This window comes from Fringilla coelebs (assembly GCF_963513975.1).
Source record: "Fringilla coelebs genome assembly, chromosome: 8".
Taxonomy (NCBI): Eukaryota; Metazoa; Chordata; class Aves; order Passeriformes; family Fringillidae; genus Fringilla; species Fringilla coelebs.
The window spans coordinates 15,603,367-15,629,951 of record NC_140066.1 but is presented as its reverse complement, the minus strand read 5'-3'; the positions used below and the strand labels follow the sequence as shown (position 1 = coordinate 15,629,951).

At 41.5% G+C, this 26,585-nt stretch overlaps 1 protein-coding gene across 1 annotated transcript in view; it reads right to left on the bottom strand.

Moving 5' to 3' along the window:
- The window catches only part of DUSP29 (dual specificity phosphatase 29), a 62,528-nt gene that overhangs the window by 9,953 nt on the left and 25,990 nt on the right, over positions 1 to 26,585 (bottom strand). The window contains exon 2 of the mRNA XM_084210834.1: positions 5,374 to 5,587. Coding sequence (XP_084066960.1) covers positions 5,374 to 5,558 — 185 coding nt within the window. The 5' untranslated portion in view covers positions 5,559 to 5,587. The remainder of the gene's footprint in view (positions 1 to 5,373; positions 5,588 to 26,585) is intronic.

The following is a 26,585-nucleotide window of genomic DNA, read 5'->3' as shown; positions in this document are numbered from 1 at the left end:
TTTGGGTGCTGCTGTTTCTTATTAAATTGTGATTAATTCTTCAATTTTTGTGATTATGGTTGAATTTTAAGTAGCCATTGTAAAGAGGAGTTTGCTACAAATGCCAGTGTAGGTGAAGCTGTAAGCACTTGGCTACTCTAGCAATTGTTTTCATTCTGTATATCTCCACCATCTGTGCTATTAGCACTTGATTTCCTTTTACACGGTGCAGCTGTGGTCTCCAGTGTCTGCCTTGAATGTGTTCCCATGCAAGGAAGGTAAAGTGTGGCACTGGGAGATAACAATGAAAATTTCAATGTAATTCAGTTTAGTAAGAGATGACCTGTGCCAATTAGTCCCATGTAAAAGCTCATCACTCTTCAGTTCAGAGCACATAAACTTATGCTAAAAGTTAAGTATACCCAGAAGTCCTTTTCTCTATATTAAGCAAAAACTCAGTACTTTGCTGAATCTGACCCTGCATTTACTGTAGGGCAGATGGACTCATAAACATGTTTTTAAAGTCCTGAGGCAAGGGGGAATACTTTGATGTGGGAATCCCACCTCAATGATGAAAATTGGAGATAAAATCACTTTCACATATGGATATATTGATACTAACAGACTGACCAAAAGGGGAAACTGACCCAGACAAAAGTGTCATCCATTTTCAGATGGTTCCCAAAAGACTGTTTACCTCTCTTGGGTTGTGCAAGGGCAAGTAGAGGGCTTGTCTGAGACGTTAACTGCGCCTGCTGTCAGTTTTAAGGCTAAGTTTCATAGGATTTATAGCAAGTGCTGCAGCAAACTCCCTGTCCTTCTGGAAGAACAATGTGTAAGAAGTTACAACATGAAAAAGAATGTTTTCTTTCAGGTTGCTGTCTCCACTGTACCAAATCCCCCCTCTCTCTTCAAAAATACTGTCATAACAAGTTTTAGTCCCAGCTGCTTTTGTTAGAAAGTTGCCCAAATCAATGGAATTGGAAGAGAGGGGAAAAGAACTTGCAGGCACTGCAGCCTGCACCCTCACATGCAGTATTAAGTATACTGAAAGCAGCTGACAAAGGGAAGACACATGGCTCTTGAGGAAAACATAAGTAGACCCAAAGGAAGGAAGTAGTCCCCCAGAATAGCTCAGGAGGGTGTGGGCAGAGCAAGTGCCTCCCCAGGTAAGTTAGTACCTTACAGCTGGTACTGCTCGATCAGATGACTGGTGTGCTTATCAACTTTAAGTAGAGTCAGGTCTTTTAAACTTCATGCAAAGGTTGTGCAATGCAAACATGTTTCAGTATAGACTGTTAAAGCCACAGATTGATGTGACCCAGATTGACAAAACACCAGGAAATCTGAGGCAACATGTTACTAGGAGAGGAATCGCCTCTCTCGAACTTTTCCATTTTCTCAAGCGCTAAAGGAAAGCTCGATGCAGGATGATAATTTACCAGATGGTCAGTGTCAGAAAGAAGCTTGCTGAATATAGGCAATATTGACACTTTCTTAAGAAAATCTGGCAGTTCTCCCTCCTGAGGAGAGATGTTGAGAATTTCCAATAATACTGACCCAATTTTCCTTGGTAACTCTAGCACTGAGGGAGTCTGGAGATAGTGTAGCATTGTATCTATCCCCTTTTCCTTCTGAGGTGTTGCTCCATTTCTCTGGGTACCTCCTGCTCAGTGTGAATTGAAAGAATTTTTAGGTACCACTGAAAACACTGAGTGGGGCCATCAGAATATGGGATAGAAAAGATTAAGTATTTCATTTTCCTCTAGCCTGAAAGAGTGGATGTAGTTTTTGTAAGTGAAACAACCAAGATAGAGGAAATAGCTCTCTGCTTTCTATACAGGAAAGGCACCAAGTACTCGTGCTGTGGTCAGTCAGTTCCTGATCTTGACTTCAGTCACTCATCAAATGTTAGAAATCACTGATAGACAGAGATGTTATATGGAGAAGTATTATGTGTCTTGGAAACCACTGGAGTGTGGAGGTTTACCATCCAGTGTTAAAGATCTGATTTTCTGGATTGTTAAACTGCTGTTACAATTGGCAGGTTCTCATTCTACCCAACTAAAACTATGTCCTCAAGAGTGTTGTTATAATCTAAATCTGTATTTGCTTCTATTTTTATATGATTAATACTGATGTAGATGCTAGGAGTTTCTAATGCTAAACGGTGGGAGGTAGCTGTTTTCCAGCCTGAGTGAGTCCCATCTGTTTTCTTCTAGGTTAGTGTAAATTGTCTTTTTACTTAGTCACTTGGAAAAAGCCATGCTGTATTGCTTCTCTGCAGAAAGGTAAGAGGAGAGAATGAGTTTTACTTATGCATACATTTCATGTTTAGTTATTTATCTTAACTATCATGCACTCCAGCTTGTGGGTTTGGGTTACTCATCTTCCTGCATCAGTTCTGAAGACCATGAGTCTTCATGGCAAGGCACAGGCACAGACCATAACTTTTCTGAATTGCAAGCTCAGTTCAGCTGCATACCCAGAAAATCATTTTTCATACTTAGCTTGTAAAGAATTACATTTCAGAAGACTTTTTCTGGGAGTAGTTTGAGAACATGGCAAGAGCTGAAATTATGATCAGGCCTTAAATCCTAAGGAGATCTAGTGCATGTTTAAGAGGAAAACAAATTGGGAGGCCTTTGTCTTCAGCTGAAATATTCTTTGAACTTCAGAAATGTGGAAGCCTAAACACCATCTCAGGTAATAAGGCCATTGCTGAAGAGCTGCAAGAAGAAACTACAAGATAAGTAACTGGCAGAGATTTTCCATGTGATCTCGGTGAACCAAGCAGGTTTGGGATTTGCCAGTAAAGCTGCCTATGCAAGCAACTAGGTGGCCAGTGAAACAAAGGAGAAAAAGAAGGCTGCTCTCTATCCCTCTAGAGGACTTTTAAATATGAGGAGGATACATGCAAACGCTAATCCTGGTAGCAATTGAATCAAAATCTTGGCCAAGAGTGTTTTATTCCTGTTGCTGGGCTGTGTCATACAAATTCCAGTATCTGCTCTTTAAAAGCCTTTGGAACTTGCTGGGGGAAAATTTCAATTGGAGCTGAACACAGCATGTTATATTTTGAGGCTTTGATTATTCTGGGTCTGACAGGCTCATAGAGATTTCATTGCCTCTGGGCAACATCTGCAGTGAAGCCTCGTAACAAAAGGATGGAGTGGCCTCACAGGGCTCCTTGATAGCCTGGACTGCATTAGAAGGAAGATGTGGTTGCATAGTCAGGGTAATTAATTAGCATTTCCATAAGCAGTCACAAGTCCTGTTAACCTTGTAAATGCAGGAGGCAGGAATGAAGCACAGATGTGGAGACTCTGAAGATAAACTCTGCATGTGTGTGTTCATTTGATTTTTTTGATGAGTTCCACCAAATTCTTTCAACATCAACCTTAATTTAGCTTGGCTAAAGATGCAAATGCAGCCAACATCTGTTCATGGCTTGTGGCATCTCTAAAAACCCTGCCACACTGAGGGGGTAAGCCGTTGGTCAGGAGTAAGATACGGAGCTGGCTCCAGGAAGGATATAAAGGTCCGTGGACTTTGCCTATTTCAAAGCAAATTTTAGTTAGGCTAGTGAAAGCCTGTATCTTGCATGCAGACCAGTTCTCCTCTCAGCTTTTCTGCCATGTCAAGTTTGCCCCTGCCTGGCTGACAATAGTAGTTCTCTTTTGGGGAGTCCCATTTTCTGGTGAAATTTTATTTCTGTTCCCCCCTACCTGCTCCACTTGTTTTTCCTTCTCCATTGGTTTTCTCATGCTTTTGTCTTGTCATGGTGGGGAACTTGTTTTCCCTTGAAGCACCACTGGATTTTCTTTTCATTTAAGACCAGTCCTTAGCAGAAACACACTGCCCAGCGTGATGGGTTGTAGCTCTATGTGCCTCTCAAGAAGTTTGTATTTTTGTTCCTCTGGTTAGTTTGTATGAAGTGCCAGGTGTGTGGTGTATTCAGAGTCATGCCTTCTAGCTTTACTAAATTACAAGGTGTAAGAAGCCACTGCTACAGGAAGATTACAGAAAAGAGTCAGTGACTGCTGTCCTGGGCTGAGAGACTGACTTCTTGTCTGGTCACATCCCTTTGCTCAGCAGGCAAAGCTATAGCTTCATCACAGAGATTAGAGGAAAATTATTCTAACAGCTTCATTCAGAATAATTCTGATGGTGATTCTAAACAAGGAAGTAGAGCCTGTTCTTTATGGTAAATCTTGAGTTAGAAATATCTAACAGGAGGGGCAGGGCAGGATGGGGAAAGAACTCAATCCCCTTTTCTTCCTGAGTCATTTGGACAGGCTGTTCCCATGGTTTAATTTTTTTTATCCCACACAACACACACACACACACACACACACATGCTTCAGTCCCTGTCTCTAAAAGTGGGAGCCTTGGCTTTGGTACAAGACCAGAACTCTTGTATCTCTCTGTTGCCTCTGGCGCCACAGAAGTAATTGGTGGATGATATTAGGAGTCTTGTAACTTTCAAAGCTGTATATCTTTCCTCTTTTATAAGCTGGCAACAGATGAATTTTAGGACCTTTTAAAAAATTATTGAGAACTTTGGAGCCACTGGGGCTCCTACTTGTGTCTTTCAGTGATGATGTAAAAATATATGTCATGTTAGTGCAGGGTGTAGAGGAAAATGGGAATTGGACCAATAATGCCAAAGGGATAAGAAAAGTTCTCTTGCTCTGCTCAGGGCTTGGGCTGGGGGATTTCCTGATGGCATGTCTCCTGCTGCAGCAGTCTTCTCTGCTTCTTGGAATAGACTGCTTCTAGTTTAGTCCTGTACTCAGCAGGACTAAGTCTGTTTTGTGGGTTTGATTTTTTTCCAAATCTCATTTGGTCTGATCAGTGAGACACATCTCTGCAGCTTTGCCTTCCTCAGGGTTCTGTTTGCTTTAATCTCTTGAGCAATTTGGAAATGCACAGGCTTGGAAATGCAGAAATACTACTTCAGGGTGAGTTGTCTCTTCACTCACTTTTCAAGAATTACATTTTAGACCTAAATCAACCTAAGGTGTGGCAAGCACATCCAGGCCATGCTCTGTAACTGTGGAACAACTTTCACTCAGAGATAAATAACAAATTGCTCCTTGAAACTAACTATTTAAAAATAGATCATGACGAGCTTCAACCTCTGCAGTCTACACTGGTGCCACAACCAATGTTGTCACTCTGCCTTTAACAGCAGACTTGGCTGCACTTCCTCTGCTCTTTCCTGAAGCAGCAGTAACAGTCTGGGCCATGCCCAGCTCTGACATCTGTCAGTGGTTTCAAACACTTTGCTCTGTCAGTGAGCTGTGTTTAGAAGAGCTTGGTCACCCCCTGTGTAGAGGAGATGTACCAGGTACACTTAGCTGCTACACAGGGAGTACTGTGTACACTTACTCATCTCCTATGTAGAGGTTGGGCCAGACTTCATTGACGTGAGTGTACTTTGGGCAGCCCTTCCACAAGAGCCTCTCCAGTTCAAATGCCCCTGGGGTACAATAGTCCTCATCAGGATCTACTTTGACTGCTGTATATGCATTTTTCTTCCCAGCATTCCAGCTTCCTGATGACATCTTGTCCATGAAGTAGCGCTCTCAGGATGTGTGAGAAACTGGAATGCAACCAAAACAGAACATTAACCCAAGGGGGCCCAAAGCAAGTGACTCCTGCTCCAGCTCTAGGATGCTGGAAGCAGGACCGACCAGGTGTGATTGAGCATTGCTCCAGACAGATGTACCTGTTCTGCGGCAAACACGGACTTGCGCCCGGATTTCTGCCTCCCCAGAGTGAGGTCAGGAATATGTTGTTGGATGAGCTCATCCACAAAGGAAACAAAACTCAGAGGTTTGTGATTATTGAAGTTCAGTCTCTGTCTGGATTTTGTTTCCTGAAAAATCCACTGGCAAGAATTTGGGAGGTCTAACAGCCTAGGGATCTAAAGCACCTAGGGGAACTGAGTGCAAATTTGAGTTGTTGGGGATTTTTATCACTAACTAAGACCCTCCTAAAAGCTCATGCTTTGTGATTTTCAGCAACGTAGGGAGAGGAAATGTGTCTATTCAGGTGAATGTTGCATGCACTGTTGTACTCTCTTCTACTCTTCTTTTTCCAGTGTTGCCAGCTGCAGATTCCCTGTTTGCTGCATCTCCCTGTGGGGCTCTGTTTTTATTTCTTCTTCTGGACTCTTTGTTGTCTCAGAGTAGCAGTTGCTCATGTCTCATTCCCTTGAAGGGAGAAACTGAACCTTGTGGTTCTGTAAGAGACTTGTAACAAGATGTGGAGTTGGGCTTGATCTTATGAAGTGTGCAAGTAGAGCCTGCCAAAAATCCACCTTTCTTGCAGGCAATGAATCCTGTAGTTGCTCCCAATTTTTTTTTTTTTTTTGTGTTGGCCGCTGAATGTTTGTATCCTTTTAATTCAAAAAATCTGGCTAATGCTTTCATGTGGCTATTGTAGAGCTGAAAGCAGGATGTCCATTTTTCATTGACATCCCATGTACCCATGGGGTTTGTTTGCTCAGTTTGGGCTCTTTTGTGCCTGTCATGTTCTGTTTCTCTACAAAGCTTGAAAAAGCCAAATGATTGCTGTTTTCCTACTCCAAAGCTGTGTAAGATTGTGGAGTCTGTTTTTGATTGGCAAGTGTACACCTTTGTTCAAAAATTGGCTTGCTTTCACTGGCAAGGGGATTTATCTTTCAGCCAAGCTTCTTAAAACATGATGATGATGTTTAGCTAAGTGGTCCTCTCTTGAGATTTTTAAAGGGCTCTGAGAATTCAAGCTTGTAGTAAATTCAACTTGGGCTTGTCTTGCATGTGTAGTACCAAATCCCATCTATCTGCCCCAGTAGCCATGCCCTGGGAGAGCCTTTTTCCTTCCTGTGCCAGAATTATGCTAATTCTACACACAGACTCAGCAGTGTAGATTGTCTGTCAGAGATACAAATCTAAGTCAGTCTGACTTCGGGAGTGATTAGGCTGTTATCTAGAAATTGATAAGAACTGCTATTAGTCTAGTAAGGAATCATAACTGAGAGCCTGTTGCCTTGATGCTGAAGGACTGACTACTTTTATTCATGGCTCCATAACATGGGATGGAGGAAAGGAAGAAGAGAAAGCAATGTAATCAGTAATCTCAGTTGGTGGCCACAGTGCATTGATTTGTTACACCTCAGAACAGGGCAATTACGTCTGCAAATGATCGTTTGTGGTACTGGAACACCAGCGCAGTTTGAAGCTTGGTTAACACTCTGAAAGCTCGACCACTGCTGAGAAATCCTTGTTTCTGTCTGTCCTGGGAAGCCACATGCTCCCTGAACTTTCAAGTACACTATGTTCTTTTATGCCTTGCCAATGTTATCTGCTGCAGGGATTTTTAAATTGAATTAGAGCACAGGAAAGCATCAGTTGAAATTCCTCTAATAAAACATGTATTTCAGATTTGACTCTAAACTACGTAAGAAGTAACAGTTTAACTAGGAGGAGGGAAAAGGGGGCAAAAGGGCTGGTTTGCTATTTCAACTCTGGAAATAATTGCCATGAAGCATTTGGTTGGGGGCAGAAGGGCTTGCATGTTCCCAGGAATCAAAGATGTCTAACCCCATGTCGTATTAGTTGTTCTACATACACCAAACAGAGCTCCAGGAAGACTATTCCAGCCCTCTTGGAATAAAAAGTGAAAAGTAGATTGGATTTTTTTGCATGGTTGTTCTTAATGCTGTTGTGGGTATAAGGGATAAATGTTTAGCACAAACCCAGGGAGGGAAACCTCAGATTTCTCTGGCAGACTTGTGTGGAGAGAAGACCCTCTCTCGCAGAGCATTCATCCAGTGCAGTCAGATGGCAGCCAGATTGCAGGGTTACCTCTGCACAGGCTTGTTGGAGCAGGCTCCCACCCCTTGTGGTGCTTCATGTGGCCTACAGATGAGTTAGTGCAGGCTAAAGGATGTACCAGTGCTGTGCTAGCTTGGCAGTCACTTCATAGCACTGTACTGTGTTGGGGACACACAACCTTAGATCACGGAATAGCCTGAGCTGGAAGGGACCCACAAGAATCATTGTAAGTGAATGGCCCACAATGGAGATTGTGAGCCTGGCATTATCAGCACCTTGCTCTGGCCAACTGAGCTAATCCCAGGGTCATGTGGAAGCTCTCTGTTGTAAGGACTGTCCCTATATCCTTTGCATAAAGAGCTCTGCACCCTGCCTGCTCCTGGAAATGCTGCTTCAAGACAGCCTTTTTATTTCATGGGGGAGGGATGAAAAGTCAGCTGGCTGTGGCACTGCCCTGGTCCCAGAGGGGTCTCCCCAGCAGGAAGGTCTGAGCCCAGCTTCAGGGCATACTGAGGAACAGAGCCCTGTATCTGGGGCCATGAGTTTCCTCCAAGTGAGGAAGGGCAGTTTGTAGCTCATCCCACCCTTCCCCTGTGCCCAGAGCACAGCTTTCCTCTCATTCTGCTGGCCTGTGCCAAGGGCAGGCTGTGGGAGCTGGTGAGACCTTCCTGTTCCCTCTCTGTGCCACCTGTGGTGGCTGCTCAGAGCTGGGTGTGGGGCCCCAGAGGTGCTGCAGCCTGTGAGGTTGTGCCTGTTGGGCCTGGCATGCCGCAGGTTCTGCCCTCGCTGCAGTGCGCACACAACGTTGAACCGCCCGTGCTCCCCACTTCTGCTGTCATGGACTTATCAGAACAAGGATGATAAAAATCCAGTCATCTGCATTTTTATACCCTAATCTTTCTCTTCATAAATAAGACCAAAGTGCATGTTATCTAATAAATTTTATTTGTTAATCACTTGGATGGCTGGAATATTTGTCCCCCTTGGGTTATATGTATATAAATGAAAATATTGTTAGTGATTTCACAAAATGGTAATTCAGAATAATGGAGAGTTAATCCTCTTTTCATTAGTGAGCCACTTCAGGACATACACTGTGGCAAATTACACTGCATTTTAAGTCATTCTCAAGAGCTGTGCACTAGGAAAAAAACATTAAACTAGTTTTGCATTGATAGAAGTAATTGTGTGGCTAATTTGGATAAGCAGCATGCATTAGGCACAGCAAAGGAATCTCTTCTTTATGTTCACTATCTCCTCTACAGCTGCCAGATGGAATTTCTTATACAGCTCTTTAGCTTTTTTTTATTTTACTTTTAACAAAGCAGGGAGGGGGGAAATAAAGTGCAAGGAAAGAAAAAAAAAAAAAAAAAAAAAAGAAAAATCTGCCAGTCTATCTGCTGTTTAATTCAGACCATGACAGACCACACAGTCTAGTGGCTAGAGCACTAATGTGGCAGTGAAAGACTTGCCTTCTGCACCATGTTTGGAGTCCCTTGAACTACTCAAATTAACCCAAAATTTCCAGTAAGGCCCTGTGAAGTCCTAGAACGTAGTGGCCCATTTTCAAATCTGTTCAATTGAAGGGATGTCCAGTCCCACAACAAAATCTGTAGAGGTGAGTTAATGTTTTTGGAAATGTCAGTCATGAGCTCTACAGTTTGGTATTCCCATAGATGGGGGAGGAAAATGGAGCTTTTTATCTAGAGGTGAGCATCAGAGCCTTGGTGGTGCTGTGTACATTTCTAATGCTGGTTTTCCGTGTGTAGTGGAAGCTGAGACTGAAAGCTCTAAATCATTAGCTGCATAACAAGATACCATGTTTCTTAATATTAATATTTTCTGCTCAACATGCTGTGCAAGCCCTAGTGCTGTGTATAAAGATGCCAAACAATTTGGCAAGCTATTTGCCTGGGAGTTAAGATCCAAGTCAGCTGTAGAGACTTAAAAAGAAAAAAATCAGGCCTATACAGCCAAGGATTGCATTTGCCTTGTTCCTGTGCAAAGGCCTATATACCCTTTCCTTTTCTGTACCCTTTCCTGGCACAGGGGGTTCCTCCATCACTGCTGTTGTCCCCACCATAGGTACTCTGGCTGCCAACTTGTAGCTTTATTTGTGTGCCTGAAGCTTCAGATCTTCAATAAAGTCAGAGCCCAATGTCATTGGCATAAATATGCAATGAGAGAGGCTAAACAAGTAAAAACTGGGAAGAAAAATGGAGAGAAGACCATTTTCCTTACTCTTTCCTTTAGAAGTATTGGCTGTTCTGTCATGCAGGGCACAGGGTTTCCTTGCCTTAATGCCCACTTCAGTTCATATTTATACAGCAGAATAGTTTATATTCTTTGCCACCCATGTGTCCTGCTCTTGGAAGTTCTCCCAGCTCTTATGACATTGATCACTTGTGCTAGTGGTGATTTTCATGCTGGTTTTATTAAATTTAATTTGATGTGCACATGTTTACAAGCCTTGGTTTTGTACTGAGAGTTGTCTAAAAGCAACTTCTCCCTGAAAATACCAGGCGATCACAAATTCCTCTGGTTTAGCTGGGAAGTGAAAGTTTTTAGCATTTAGCAAACACCTACATATACAACCTGTTTGTAAATGTGGAGGCAGATTTTAATCTTATCCCGGCTCTGATGCTTTCAGATTTTGCTTCCGACCTGTTGCTGGCTCTGCAAGAGGAGTGGAACTGTGATATCATCAGAAGTTTTTTTCCAAGATGCCAAGAAAAGGAAAGAGAACTACCTGTCATGGCTTAGCCTTTCATCAGGGTTCTACAAAAGTAATGACATATCTACTGGACTCCATACCCACCTCAATGCGATAGGAGATAAACACAGTGCCCTTGAAATTAGTTTGACCCTCAAAACTGGGGACTAAAGTAGTTAATCTACTGGCACGACCACTAAATCCCGCAGAAGAACAAAAAAGAGGGAAAAAACCCTGTAATTTTGATTGAGAAATAATTTCTGTGCATGAAGAGCTTGTTACTAAGAAATTACTCCATTTTCTTTTCTGATCTTGGATACAGGGCAGGCTTATTTCAATGTTTTTATTTATTAGGCAGAATTTAACACCATTGAAGTTGCTGGACTTCTACTCTCCTGGGAGTAAAAACTGAGACTTTGCCTTATAGACAACTGCAAAACTAATGGTTTTATTTTTATTTACTTCCCTCTTTCAGTTTAATAACCGCCTTAGGTAAGAACTCATGGAGGAACAATGTTTGCAACAAGCGTGTACAAGAGGGAAGGACCCAAGAGAAGGTAAGGATGGAGAATATCAATTCCACACTTCCAAAAAATGTGCAGAAGACTTGAATCTAGTTTAGTAACCAGTCTTCAAGTAAGCACTTGCTCAGTGCTGAAGGCAGAAAAGAACCCAGATCTAATGACTGAGAATCTACAGAAACAGTGAGGGAGGATCTACTCAGCAAGTTCTTGAATTTTTAAGAAATGTTCTGTTCTTCCATTTCCAGCCCACATGCCAGACGCATACCTCCCTTCAGGGTGAAAAAGTGCTTGCCCTTTTTGAGTATGACTAAGCAGAGGGCTGTTTTATAAACTGGAAAGTTCCTGCAGAAGCCAATGCACACGTCTGGAGCACAGTGTTTGCACTTGGGAGGAGGGTAAACAGAGCTTTGGTTTCTATGCTTTTTGTACCTCAAAGTACATCAGTTGAGCTGAGAGCTGATCAGCTGCAGTGACAAAAGCTTGCTCTGTCAGATGATTTCATGAAATGCATTGAGAAAGCTGCTCCCTGACACACCACCCCATGCTGTTTTGCTCAGACTGGGAAGGCTGGCAGCAGCCACGAAGAGCTGTGTGCTTCCCCTGTAACCTCACACTTGTTGCACCCCAGGGTACTGCAATGAGCTGTGGCGCTGCAAAGGCTCCTTGGGTGGGGTTATGTCTTGTTTTGTTTTGTTGGGGCTTTTTTCCCTAACACTAGGCCAAAAAGGTTGCTTTTTTACAAATACTTCTTTTGATGGAGAAGACTTTCAAAAATATTTTTCTAAAAGACCACAAAAAGAATTTATCAAATTCCAAAACTGGATTTGCAGGATATTTTAGCAAAAAGTACAAGCCTGTGTTTCCTATTCCTGTCCAAGTCTTCACCAAAATTCATTCACTTCAGTTCCTTTATTTTAGCCCTGCATTCTTATGCTTAAAGCATTCATGGACTATAAAATAGTTCATCTATTGCAGTCATCTTTAAACAGCTTAAAACCAGAATAATTGTAGCCTCTGTGCAATTATTTCCCAGAACCTCCTGCTGTGAATATTCAAAACTAACCAGTTATTTCAATGAATTTCTAAGCCACATATGACTTTTTAAAAACTTATTTTTGCCCTCATTCTTTATTGTTGAGAGGACTGGTTAATTGAAAACAGATTAAGCTGAGATTTTATTAAATATTATTAGAATGTCCAAGGAAACTTAAAACACAGCATCATCTGAGAGATTTTTAATTCAATTGGAAAAGCTAGATTTGACTGGAGGGTGGAACAATTATTGAAGAATAAGTAAAATACTCCGGGACAGACGTTAGTCTTTAAAAATTGCATTTTCATTCCCTAACTTTTACATTGAAATTATCTCCAAGATAATTACACTTTCTGCACATAATTTCCTAATTTATAAAGTGATTTCTGTAACACAACAAGTTTCGTTTTCTAAAATTTCTAAATTTATACATGATACTTTCAAAACCTTTTTAAGTCTGTAATAATTTTTTTTTTCTCTGCAACAAACGAATGAACTTCATAGTTACCTCGGCAAGTTTTCCAGTTCTCAGTCCTCTCCCTGCTTTACTAAACCAGGTTACAAAGGGAAGGAAAAAGGAGCAGGAAATGCATATTGCTTAGCCTTACCTGTAAGCTTAGGTGGGAGCAGTAAGTAACTGGGTCCTGTGAAGTGCAGCAGAACGACAAAAGAAGCCTTACTAACTGTGCAAGTAGAGTCTATTTTTAGGGGAGGATTTGCTGACTCTGACCTTGAGTGCTGCCCACTCCAAATGATGATCTTTACATCTGCTGGTAAAACTATTCCCTGATGTGACCTGAAACATTAAACCTGGCAGTTTAGTTACCTAGTCTTGGTGTGACTAAGATAACATGATGCCTGCATGTTGACGATAATAAAACAAATATCATCTTTGATGTTGTCCCCTTGTCAAGGCCGATGCTATGTTTACTTCTGCATATGGGTAAGGAGTATTGTACTGCTGTTTCCTGTCATGCTGTGCACAAGTGACTTGGCACTGGCACAACAATGGGCAATGGGAGAGGTGGCATCCTGACAAGGTCCTGCTCTCTTGCATGAGCTCCACCAGAAAACCATCTTCCCCTGCTTCTTGTTTTGGTTTTCTCCAGGGCCAACACTTTCAGTACCCATCTAACTTATGAAATGCCTTTCTTTGCTGAGAGCAACAAGGTGCTTGGCACGGCTCAGTTTTGGTGACAGCTTGCCAAAAAAAGGCAGAGGTGCATCCTCCAGCCTTTGAAAAATTCTCTACTTCCTTAAAAAGCTCCATGACTACCTGCTGAAGAAAGCCTAAAACTTCCTCTGGTAAATCACAGCCAGGTTCATCAAAGACCAAAGCTGGGTTCCCTGGTGTCAGAGCCACACCTCTTCCACTCCAGTACTTCATCTGCTGTGACCTTCATGGCCACAGGGCTGAAGGGCTTGGGGATCACACACAACATCCTCTGCCTGGGCATTTGTTCTGCAGCAAACCCTGCCTCAGAGCTGCAACCTGCATCACAGCATTAGGAGGAGATTTTGGTGCTGTTGGAGCTAGGCTTGCATTTAAGATCCAGCTGTCATGTAAGTATTGATATTTCTTAAAAGAAATTCTTCAGATCTTTGCTTTCTGCCTGAGAGTGGGAAAAAGAGGCAAAGAGACCAGTCAGGGCAAGTGTGTGATACTGGAAGTAGCCCTTTGGTCTCTGGACCTTTTCTCTTCTGTTGAATTGACCATCCTGGGAATGATATCTCTGAGCAGACCTGCATGCACTGCTTGCCTATCTTTCTGCCTCACAGTGCTCTCTACTGTCACACCAGTGCATGCATAAAGCAGCCAGCTATTGATAGAAACCTCTTGTGGAACTTTTTTTTTTCTTGCAAGAAAAGAAGCAGTCTTCTGTGACTGCAAATGCCTGTGCCCTACCAAAGATTCAGGTTGCCTGACCATTTTTTTCTGAAGTACCCTAGTCCTATGGTAGCTGCCATTCATTTTCAGTGGGACACAAATTCCTGACTCTGTCAGTTATTTTTAATGTTGCATTAAATCCTTTCAATCACCTTTGTCATCCCCTGTCTGTTTAAAATATAGAAGTTCATCCCAGAAGGACCAGGGCCAGACTCGGTCATGGCCTGTGGCTAATGCTGCAGTACAGATGTGAAGTAATAACAAACAGTTTCAGTTCAAGTTCTGGGCATTGGATCTGCTGCTGTTTCATGCTAACAGCATTGCTCTAGCCAAGTTTCTGCATTACAGAGCAGCCAAGCTCCTCCCTTACAATTATCCAGATAGTCACTCTTAAAATGAGAAAGAACTTGGATGCTAGAAACCTGCTGTGCCTTCTAAGATAACTTGTAAGGTTGTTGTGCAAATTATTTCTACACTGATAACAGAGAAACTTTGTGGAGGAGGAGATACAGACCCCATAGAAAAGAAACTAGCAGCAGTTCCTTTATCTTTATCCTTGCAGGTGACCCAGTATGGGTAACATGGGTAAGATGATCCAGCAGACTGGCAGTGCTGGTGAGGGGAGGTGCTCTGTGAGGTCTGTGTGCCCCTAGGATGGGCAGTGGTCTGTTGCTTGTCTCTGACCAAGGTTGTTTTTCTGATGAGATCAATAGCATTACAGCATTTTGTGGTATTTATTTTCAGGCAGGCATCTGAAAAATAAGTATTTTTCTGTCTGAATGGCTGTCAAAACAATATGAGCCCTTGTTCCCTTCTCTCTGTAGGGTCCTGAGAACATGTGCAGAAGGTCACTCACCTCCTGGAAAAGTCACAGAATAGGTAAGATTAGAAGAACCACAGTGGGTCATCTGGTCCAACCTCCCTGCTCAGACAGGGTCATCCCAGAGCACATTGCACTGGATTGTGTCCAATTTTTGGGACTAGTTGTTTGTGTTTCCATTAGTTTTGTTTTTGTTAACTAAAAAATCTGAGCTGCTGAGATGTTTTGAGAGTGGCCAATGACTTGGAGTGCTTTGAGCCTGGACACAGAAAATACAGCAGGAAGGCTCTTATTTTGGAAGAGGGAAGCACCTGCCTTCTGGAAAGTTGAATTGTTACCTCGGACTCCTAAAAACTGATGTGTGCTGTGTTATCGGTAATTTCTGCAAATCGTGGCCAAACTGATGATGGTGCTTTGAACACACAGATCACCCCCCATTCCTGGAGCCTTGCCTGCATCCAGCCTGCTTATGTTCTGTGTGCAGATCCAGTGGCACCAGGTGCCACTGACACTTTCTGTTGAACAAGAGTATGGAACTGTGGAAAGATGAGAACTGAAGTCCCATCCAGAGGGAAGAGCTGGAAAAAGCAGGGGGGGGAGCCTGCTTTTTTTTTTCCTTTGGAAAAAAAAAATCTTAGAAGAAATGAGCTTCTTCCACAGAGAAAAGGAAAAGGGAAAGAAAGTGTAGATTTCTGGCTGGAGCACACCAGAGGTAAAGTTGGAAAAATCTGACACACTAAGATTTGTAATTTTTATGTTAGTTTAAAGAAAAAGCTCTGAGTAAAGTTCTGCTTTAGAAGACTTCCCTCCTCCATTCCAACCTGGTGAACTGGAAGATTTCCTCTTTGCTACAAAATATCCTCTTATTTGGAAAAGCTGGGTTTTTAAAAATTTCATGGGAAGAATAAGTATATAATTATATAATGGATATTTGCAGCTGTAGTGAGATGCTAACAGCATGCAGAAACCATTATGTTTCCAGTTGTTTGGCAAAAGTTAAGAAATCCGATATATATATTTTAAAGTTAACTATAAAGTAAATCCAGATGGTTCTGTCTCACACAGACAAGCAGACTTCAAACTAGACATATAGTTGTAGCCTGGCTATAACTTGTTTTGATTACTGCAGATAGAGAGAAATGCTTTAAAAGACTGCACCCTCCTCACAAAATGCTGCATGCCCTTGATTCTTGCTGAAGTCAACTGGTGTTTAAAAAGCACTACATAAAACTTGTCTGACAATACCTTGCGTGCAGGAGTATCTTGCTGGGCGTTACTCATTTAATTTCTCTTTATACTGAAGTATTGCTTAATGGCCCCCATCAGGGTTGGGGCTCTGCTGAGACAGGCACTGCAGGCCCATAAAACAAAAATGACAATTGCTGCCCTAAGTAACCTACTGTTTGAGCCTGGGTTTGTGCTTCCCTCTTCATCTCCCAGCTTTGGATTGCCAGAAAATATTGGTTGTATGCTTATTTTTGATTGATGTATTCAGAGTTTTATTTGATTCTTTAATAAGCGCTGTCTGTTGTGTTCATTACTTCATTTCAGCCAGACGTCGGCTGTGTTGCTGCTATCAGCAGGGGAATCAGAATTATGTTGACTTGTGAGGCCATTCTGCAAATCAAATCAAAGGGGCAGCTTTGCTTCACAGAGTAAGGATTTCAGTGGCTGAATGTTTCAAGTTGACACATTAAGGAGCATTTCTAAAAGTCTGAAAATAGGAGAAACTTAAAGGTCCAACAGAAATTAAAGACTTGTGGTATGTTACTTTATGTTTTGCGGTTTTCTTTATTTACTCAGTAAGCAAAGATTTTTGTAGGTAAAGGTTGATGCTGTTTGTCCAAGTCATATAACAAGCAGGCACATTGTTTTATGAGCTTCTTAGGCAATATTGTCAAGAGGGTAATTTGGATTTGACCTGATAGGAGTCAAATTTACTGACCGTTGTTTCTGTTGCTATGTTTGTGGCGGGGCTAATAGCCCAGTATAGCGCCTGTGTTTGTAAGAGACTACGTGAGACAGGGACAAAGCAAGTTCCCTGGGGGTTAGGAAGGACCCCAATCCTGAACAAGGCTCCCTGAGTTTGTGGGGTGAGGCTGGGGCCAGGGCTCCGAAAAGCATTTTGTTCACTGTTCTGCTTTTTCTCTCACTGTCAGCAGAAAAAAATGTTCTGGGAGATTTGTGTTGAGATGGAGTATAGATCCCAAGGCACAGTAATGCGGAAAATATAGATGAGGTCTTCCTTGTAACCTCCTCTTACTGAAGAATGCTGAGGGAGAGCCTGGGGCCCCAAACTGCTGACTCCCCTGTTTCTCAGTCACTGCTAAGAGAAAGCCCTGCAAGGAGAGCACCTACCAGAGGAATCCTAGGCAAAGAGAGTACCTCATTCTGTGCCATGCAGAACATCCTGATGTGCTCCTCAGGCCTAAAACGGGGCATCTGCAATTGGTCGGTGTTTAAACTGACCTCTAAAGAAAACAGCATTGCCAAAAGTCAGGTGGGTTTTGTCCCTAATTTACCACAGTAACACACAGAGAATTGCACCTAATTCTCTTGACAAGGGAATTGGGAAACTGCCATAGTCTGTTTCTACTCTTGCTATTCATGGGGATAAGAAGCTCTTTTTCTTCTACTTCTCTGTATCATTAATAACATATTGCTGCAGAGGTTCCAGAAAAGTGTGGTCCAACCTATTTCCTAAGCATAGCACACTTAAAAAAATAAACAAAAGTAATAGATACCTAGTATGTAACTCTGATCAGAAAAATTGTCCAGACATGCTGAGAGCAGGTTTCAGGTCAGAGTAATCTCATGGTATATGGAGCGCCAAATCTAGACTTAAATAGAGCTGGGAGACAGAAATTGGATTGATGTTTGCAGTCCACTTGGTACAGGCTTCTGGCTTGCTGGCAGGGCAAATGGGGAAACACCAGAGTTGCTGTGCTGGTGCCATTGGTCTGGTGTCTGTTCCACTGACTGTGGTCAGTAACAAACCCGTTAAAGGAAATTACATGAAATCTGTGCTCCCCACTTATGGGATAAATTTTCTGCCCTAGAGAAAAACTGTTTACTCTTCCCACTCCACCTCCTTAGATAAAACTTGGCTGAAAGCCTGAACTTTTACATCTTTTCCAAAACGATTTATTTTCTTCCAATGTAAATAGTCTCTGATGGTGGTTTTTCTTATTTATATGACTACATTATATTCTCTTTAACTCTTCTATGGTCTTTGCCTCCAAGTGTTCTGATAATGAGTTGGACAAACTAAATAATGATGACAACTTTAACACTAACTGGTTTGAAATATGTCCCCTTTCCATTCTTCCTTAGCAAGCTTGGAGAAGTTTACCCAGCCACTGCTCAGGTGCAGCTGTTCTGCTGTACTTGGAACATCTGGTCCTGTGGTACCATATGGCTATGACCTACCGTCCTTCTAGAAGTAATCAGCTGCACTTCATGTCATAAAACCCCACAACAGCAAAGCAATGCCTCATAATCCACCAGGAATGCTCCAAACCACCTCAGGGCAAGTGCCTTTTAATGACTTTTTGCCCTGAGTTTGATCAGGTTCCAGACTATTTTAAGCTGAGAACACCATAAATGCTGGAAATTAGTTACTTCATTTCAGGAAAAATGCAAAATCCAGACTGAGTAGATCTGCAAAGCAGAAATAGGGTTGTTACATTATGAGAGAGATAGCAAGTCTGCCTTAATAGATGGCATTCAAGTACAGTTGCATATGGTTCTTAACTGGTGTTGGCCCACAAAATGCATACTTAGAAAGGAAATTGGGGAGAGCTAACACATGCCTGTGGGCTTTGAAGTTGTTATTATTATCATCTGCATGCATAAGAACGGGAGATCCTCTCTAGTCCAGCAAGTACTGAGAAATGAATGAGTTTGGCGCATACATCAAAGGTCTTCACTTGTAATTTGCTTAAGAGATTAAAAATGAAATATGAGGGAATTATTGAGGAAGAGCAAGCTGCTGTTTTTTCCCCCTTGCAGCAGGAAAGAACAATTGAGCATCTATTCTGACTGAAAGTGATTACCGAGAAGCTTTCTGACAACCTGGAGCAAAACAGCAGTTGCATCTTAGTTTCACTGACATCAAATAAGCTTTTGATTTACTGAGACCCAACAGGACCTGTCCAGTGCCAAGGATTGTCTTTGAGAAGCAAACAAACTTCATAAAGCTCTTTTTTTTACAGAGCCACAATCTCTAAAGCAATGCATTGCCAGACCATGAAATGTGCTCTGCATTTCAGCTACCAGAAATATTCTATTTCAGAAATAAACTAACAAAACTTAGTGACAAACACCTGAACCTTGCTACTTTTCCCATGCCTGTCAAATGTGATTTTTTACTAGATTCTTGAGTCTGAGTAGCCATTAGGAAGGAGAGAGCATGGACAAGTTACTAAGTCATGGCCAGATTAGGAGATAACAAACATGGTCTTTTGGGAAAAAACTATGAAAGCTTTGGAGGTGGAAGAAGGAGACAAGTGGCTTCCTGGAATAGCTTCCAGTAGGACTGCAGAGTGTGGGAAACTCTTATTTTTGGAATTTGAGGAAAGACTGTGATGAATTTTTTGAAAAGAATCCAGAGATATCGGCAGAGGTCTAGATCATGTAAGTGTTCCTGTTGCACATCCTTTTATGTGACAACTCAGAGGTATTGTGGAAAGACTTGTTGCCTCTGAATCAAGATCACATACCTTTCAAAAGAGCCTGGCCTTCCTTGGAACTGATACAGGAAGTGAGGGGTATTAGTCTATAACATGACCCAAAATGCAAAATGCTGACTAAAAGTCATTTTCATGCTTACTTTGATAATTTCTTTGACAGCATAAAATTTGTATCTATATCTATCATATATCTATGATATTGTTATATCTATTGTGCTTTAACACCTTTTCTCCCCTTCACCACACAAATTGTTATTGAGTGTTCTTGGTCCACATCATCTTCTTTAGCTTGGAATTTTACCTGCTCTTCTATGTTCTGAAGTGGGTGGTCCTTAAAAAATCTTGCCTGTTACTTTGTTGTTCCTTGAGCAGAATATCACCAGTCCAACTCATTTATTGTTCTAATATCATGGAGGCACAAGGCAGTAGTAATAAAAATGAGAGTAGTTTTCCCAGTCAGAATTAATCAACTACATTTATAAGCAGTGCTGCTCTTAGTTTTTCTGCAGTGTTAAAATAGTCTCCTGTTAAAACAGCCAGTCTCTCCCACATTTTTCAACCCATAGACATAAACACATGCTGAAAATTTAGAGACAAGTTATTAGCTTGACCTGCTGCTTTTCCAGTAAGACAGCAAAGCACCTGCATTTGTGCAACTATCCATTCAATACACCTTATTCCATCTGTTACAAATGCTGATTTCACTGTAAATTATGGACTCGGTCCTCTGTATTTTTCTGACTTACAGATGGTAAAGTTATTATTTTAGAATTTTAAATTGTCATAAAAGAGGACTAATGTAGAGGATTTTCACTTGAATGAAAATGACCTCCAAGCCACCACAGACCTGAGAACACAACATGGTGCCAAAAAGGAGCATGGAAAAGGGTGTCAGGAGATGCTTTGCTGCCAGAAAGGGGGTGCGTAAAACTGTGGGAAAACTGGCTGGATGGTCAGTGAGATGATTTTAAGAAATCTTTGCAGAAAGAGGACTTGGGACTGAGATGCAGATCCTAAATTTTTGAAAAATGTGAACTATCAACAGGAGTTGCTGCCTAATGCAATTACAGATCATTTGCTATCAGAAAAGTAATATGTATAAACAGCGCACAAAATTATTGCTAAGCATATGTTTGAAATGTCTTGAATTGTTTAGTGCTATGAATAAGTCTAGTTTTAGAGAAAGAGAACTACATGTCATGCCAGAGATAAATACAGGTTTTACCTATTGACTTGTCTCTTTAAGAGAGAGGAAGAGAGCAGGTGGAGAGGGGAAAACCTAAAGGAAGAAAAACTTGAAAGTAGAATACATGAAATATTGTTTCCTTGGAAACAAAAGGAAGATTACATCACAGGGTTCAAACCTATAAATAGAAACCTAGCAGTGCAAATACAGAAGAAGCTCTTGTTCCTAGAGAGAAAATGTAGAAATGAAGATGACCTCCCTTTAGACACTGCTGTCACAATGCAGTCAGCACAACCCAATTGTGAGGACCAGCAGTAAATTTAGCTGATGGTACATGACAGTCTTCTTTCAATTAGCTGCAGCAGTCAGCTCAGGGAACTGGTTCAGCTGGTGAGAAGAGGTACAATTTCTAGGCTGCTATAAATACCATCAGTGTCTCCAGAGCCCTGCTATGCTGCTGTGGCAGAAATTACTACAAGTCTTCAGCCTGAACTCTAAATCCTTTGGGCAGCCATGACAGGACAGTGAAAACATCAAGTCTGAATTAATGTTCGTAAGAAACAACCTGGGCAAACCATCTCCGTGCTCTGGTGGGAGTTCAGGCCTTTGGAGAAGATGTGCTGTGACTCACAGGAGTGACTCAGGGGTTCTGTCCTCCTCTGGTCCCCACTATGCCCTGCCCCCTTCTCCCGTCTTTCTCTTGCTCCTGCTGCATTTGTGTGTCTGTTGTTTCTGTGCTGAGGGAGGGCCATGGGGGTGAGCAGGAGCACCTGAGGAGGCTCCCCTGTGACACAGGCACAGAGGGGTGGCTCAGCACACACTGGGTGCCTGCCCCTGCTGCAAGCTCGTGGTCTCAGCGGTGTTGGGGGCCAAGCTCTTGCATCTGCTAGGGTGGAGCCTAATTGCAAGTGCTTTCTGTTTCTGAGTTATGTTTCCTGATGCTATGGAATATTTGTCCCATGAGTTACTAAACCCAATTACGATGTTTTCATTGTTACCGATGAGTTCCTTTGGACTATGCAGTGGTTCATCATACAGTCTTTACTTTTTAGTGACATGAAACTTTCTCTCTGCTTTTGCAGAGAGTGCGAGTGTGTATAAACAACACTACTAAAAGGATAGCTCCAAAATTGGGCAATTCATGCATCTTACGGGCTAATGTAGCTAAATCTGCCTTTCGAAGACTAAAGCTTTGAATAAATCATATTATTCTACAGTCTTTCCATATGTTTCAAAAAAAAAATTGATTGGCTATGGCTCTGTTAGGAAACAATCCCCTTCAAACTGAAACACAGATTTGTTCCATCAGTTTGTATGTGATAACACATGGCTTGGTCAAATTTCCACTTTCTGGTGGGAATCATCTTGGTTTGAGTAGGGAACTTAGTGTGACCAACAGCTCACAGAGGACTGCTCCTTCCCAGAGCTGACAAAGCAGGGACTGGAGACACTGGTAAATGAAAAGATTTCTTAAGTGTCCCAATGTCACGGGTGTTGATGATGCTGTAATATATATGTGTGTATACATCCTTCCCTTGCACTGCTCATTAAAAGGCATAGCCAAATCAATGAAACAGCATATGCTCCCAGCTGCTTTAGCCCTAGGACATGGTGTGCCAGGTGGCAGGACTCTACTCTTGTAGCGTTTTTTCCATGTCTTGTAACATGGTACATACTCCTAAATCTACCAAAGAATCTCAGCTTTCCTTGACAGGGAAGGGGAGGTGGAATCTAAGTTTATTGCCCTTGTCAAGAAAATAATGAAAACAATGAGCTTTAAGACAAATACTAAAATCCCATGCTTCATAAAGACATTCTCACAATGGGAAGGGGTGTATATGTGTGTGATACAAGAGTTCTAAACATCTGGGGCTGGCAGAAATACAGTTCTTGCTTAGGTAGAAACAGGGGTCATTTGCATGTGTCTCAGTCTAGCTATGATTCTGGATCCAAGACTGCTATTACCATAAAAAATTTTTAAGAACCCAGAGCTGTAAATGTCTAGTGCTAAGGGAAATCTGGATAGAATTTGAACCTTGTAGTTTATGTCGATCTTCAGATTAATCTTGTTGTTTTAATTTGAAAGAATTGTAAAGGATTTGGCACACTTCTTTTCATGAGAAAAGCAGTTTGAATGGCGAAAGGATGCTGACATGATGGTGCTTTCTTTGACATGCTTGGGTTTGCTGTTGTAATCTCTCATCTCTGAATCATTGTGCCTGCACAGTTTGCTTTTTTCTTTTCAAAATATAAGTTCTACACTGTAAGTTGATATTCTGTGATGCAATGTTTTGCCAGTATAATCACAGAATTCTTGAAGTGCTCTTCCAATATTCGGAAAACGACTGGAATATGTAGATTGTTTTAGGATTTTTTTCCAAGTAGCCCAAAATTATTTTCTTTATTTTTTAGCAGACCATACCTTTATTGGCAGGCAAATATTTCTGAGCATTGGGATGACTGGGTGACCAGCCTGAGAAAGATATATTAGTATTTGTCTGTTAAAATGCTTTTGGATGGCTGTCCAGTCATTCTGCTATGGCACTGGTACGTGACATCTGACCAAAAGGAAGTGGCATAGCAGAGATGCTGTGAAGTTGACATATGTCTGGTGTGAAGCAGGCTGGATTAGAAACTGAAGGACTTGCTGGAGGTTAACAGTGATGGTAAAACCAGCATGTAACCACATGGAGGTATAACAGAGTATAAACTAATTATTTTTTTCTTCCAAAAAATTGACAGGAGGAAAACACATCAGGCAAATTGAAGAATGGTGTGAATTGACGGAAAACAATTTTGGTTGCAAACATCTAAATACTCCTTTGTGTTACTGACTTCTCCCAAGCACTCCCTACCTCCCTGAAGAGCCACATCCTGCTATTCTGCCTAATCAGATGAGCTGTTTAAATTAAAAGCACTCTGAGACTAACATGCATGCCAGAACTGTTTTCCTTGGTACAGTTTTCATTTCTTGTTATATTATGTCTCCTTTGATTAATTCAAATATGTAGGAAATGAAAAAGATGGTCACTGATTTTTAATCAGTTGTGTATTCTAGTCAGGTATCAGACTAATTACACATGGACAATTAGCGGTTGCATCTGAGAAATGTGTTCCTTAGCTTTCACCTGTGCAGGGAGAGCAAAGCTGAGACTTCCCTAGGACAACTGAGGAGGAGGAGAGCAGTCTTCCCTGGCCTGTGACAGTATTTAGTCCCAGGATCCAGGAGCTGGGATGCCACCTCTCCCTGCAGCCAAGTGCTGCCTGGCTGAAGAGAGGGGGTCTTCATCAGTGTACATTTTCCTTCTGCAAAACCCTTGGCTAGGGAACATCTTCTGGTTATTATTTCTTTAAATCATCTTCTTTTTGGCCATTATAGAAATGTTCTCTGCATGGGTGACCTGGCCAAGTCATGTGTACTGGTACTTCCAAGCACGGCCACAGCTACAAAAATTGTGCAGGTTTTTGATAGTTACACATACACAAAGGATTGGAAATGCAAGTCAATGAATAGAACAAAAAGTAAATTTAATTCTCCAAATATTCTTAGTTTGAATAGTCTCTGATAAAATGTTTTTCCCTCTAGTGAGAATAGCAAAGCAAATTGTCTTTGAGTCCAGCCCTGGGATCCTGCTGTGTCTCTCTTGTGAATGAGCAATGAAAAGTAGCCATTCATTGCTGAATGATTATTTTTCCCCTTCAATGGAGTGTGGGGGGAGAAACCCTCCAAAATCCAAGTCTTCTATGAGTCCAGCAGACTAAAAGCACCAGCAAACCTCTGGAGGGAAGTAAAAAGTTATGAATGGAGAATAAAATACTGATGCAGAGCAAAAGGGCTGTTGTGTATAAAGAGCAGATGGGAAAATGTTGAGTTTCAAGTTTAAAAGACAAGGATCTGAATCTCATTCAGCTGAGCAGGGGAAGTGGTTTGGGTTTCCTTTCCTTGGAGGTTGGCTCCATCTGATGAATTGTCGAGATGTGCTATAAATGTTTAAGATTTATAGGAGAGGCTCCAAGTAATACTAATGAATAACTAAAAATAGATATGATACGAAAATATAAACTGACAAACAGATCACCCAGCACAACAATAACTTTATAATCATGCAACTGTTGCCAGCTGAAGATGGGAGACATGGCTGGAAAATGAGCTTTTGTTTTTCACATCTGAAAGTTAAAGGAGTCAGAGTAGAAACAGATGTTCTTGAAAACAATGTGTAAGAATAACTCTAGTAACAGCCAATTGTCGCCAGAGCTGAGCAAATAATTCCTTGCTTACTGTTAACTGGCTGATGGTTTTCCAGTGGTGGGTGGGGTTTTTGTAAAGAACTGATTTATTTATTTATTCATTGTAAGCAACCTAAATGATGTTGATGCAAAAATTTTCAGTGTCTCACTTACAGTTCTGTGCTTCTTGGGATTTTTTGTTGAAGAGCTGTTGATCTTCCAAAAGCAATCTTAAGGGCTTTGATGGATCATTTTGGTTTGAAATATTTGGGAATATTTAATTTTTGATATTTAATATTAGATTAATTGATGAGTTATAATTGTTATTGAATTAGATGCTTTGTTTTCATAGAAAATGGTTTGTAGAACAGCAAATGTCAGAAGTGTTTTACACTGGAAATAACTACACTAGATCTTATCCACTACAACAGCAGAATTATTGAGCTTTCATTTTCAGTGTCTGCCTGCTGAACACCTACAGAAGTGAAACATTCAACTCAACAGCTGATGTGTGGATAGAAGCATCAAAGATCCTTTGTGCTGCTATGAACTTGGTCTGTGCTGGATGTCTGCATAATGTGCTGGAAGATTTTGTGGTCATGAGGATGACTAGCAACAAGCAGAACCGATCTGCAGCAACTGGGGACCCTATTCCTTGACAAGTAACATTTTGTGTGAGGGGAGGCTCTGCCCACATCTTAAGCAGCAGACAGATCAGAAGTGTGAGCTGAATCCCAGTCTTGCTTTTGAATTTAATGTTTAAGAACTGTGGTTTTATCAGCTGATTGGACTTGTTTGTGTAGATTTTCTATTTGCACTAATGTGAAAATATTTTTATTTGAAATGGTATTTCCATTGGGATATGCCTTTGTCTTCAGAGTAACTTCCCTGAGAGTGGTTTCAAAAGTTAATCTGTAGAGAATACTGCATCTTGTTTTGCAGTATTCAGATGCTCCTTTACAAAGTAAAGTCAAAGATGTGATTCTTTTTCAGGTACTTTTATTGCCCTCAGTTGCCACCACCTTACTGTCTGAAATGTGGGCAGAGCTCAAAGGTTTTGAGAAATTGTCATGGACTTCACTTTAATTTAGTAATCAAATGAGAAAACTCTAGATAAGACATCATATGGCATCATCACGGAAGCTGCTCTGTGACAGGGCAGAGAATAGCTACTGGCAGAGGAGGAAGAAGGAGGACAATTTTTTGGAGAATGAGGCAGGGAAAAGTTTGCTTGAACAGCTGGGGTTGTTGTGCATCTAGATGACAGAAGGATGTCATGGAGGCAGAAGCAGGCGGAGGAGAGACAAAGCCAAATCCTCAGCTAACATTGCTGGGTATTTTTAGGAGTGCTTCATGAGAGTGCTTTCTGTATATAAACAGTTGAGGTTCCAGGAGGCAGTGGTGAGGGGGAGCAATGTAACTCAATGATACTTGTACTGCAAATAGTACATTGCAAAGAGCAAACTGTTTGACTTTATTAAACTGCAGCCTCCTGCAACAGATCAAGGGTCTAGTTTCTAAGCAAAATAATTGTAGCCTAAAGAAAACTTAAATGTTGAAAGTCCCATAGGCCCTAGATTCCTGTTTGACTTGGCTTCAGGAACTGCACATACTATTTAAACCTTAGACTACGAAGTAAATTTGCAATGCACAAGCTGTTTTCAAGCCCCTTTCCACAGTAACACATAGTATTGTTAT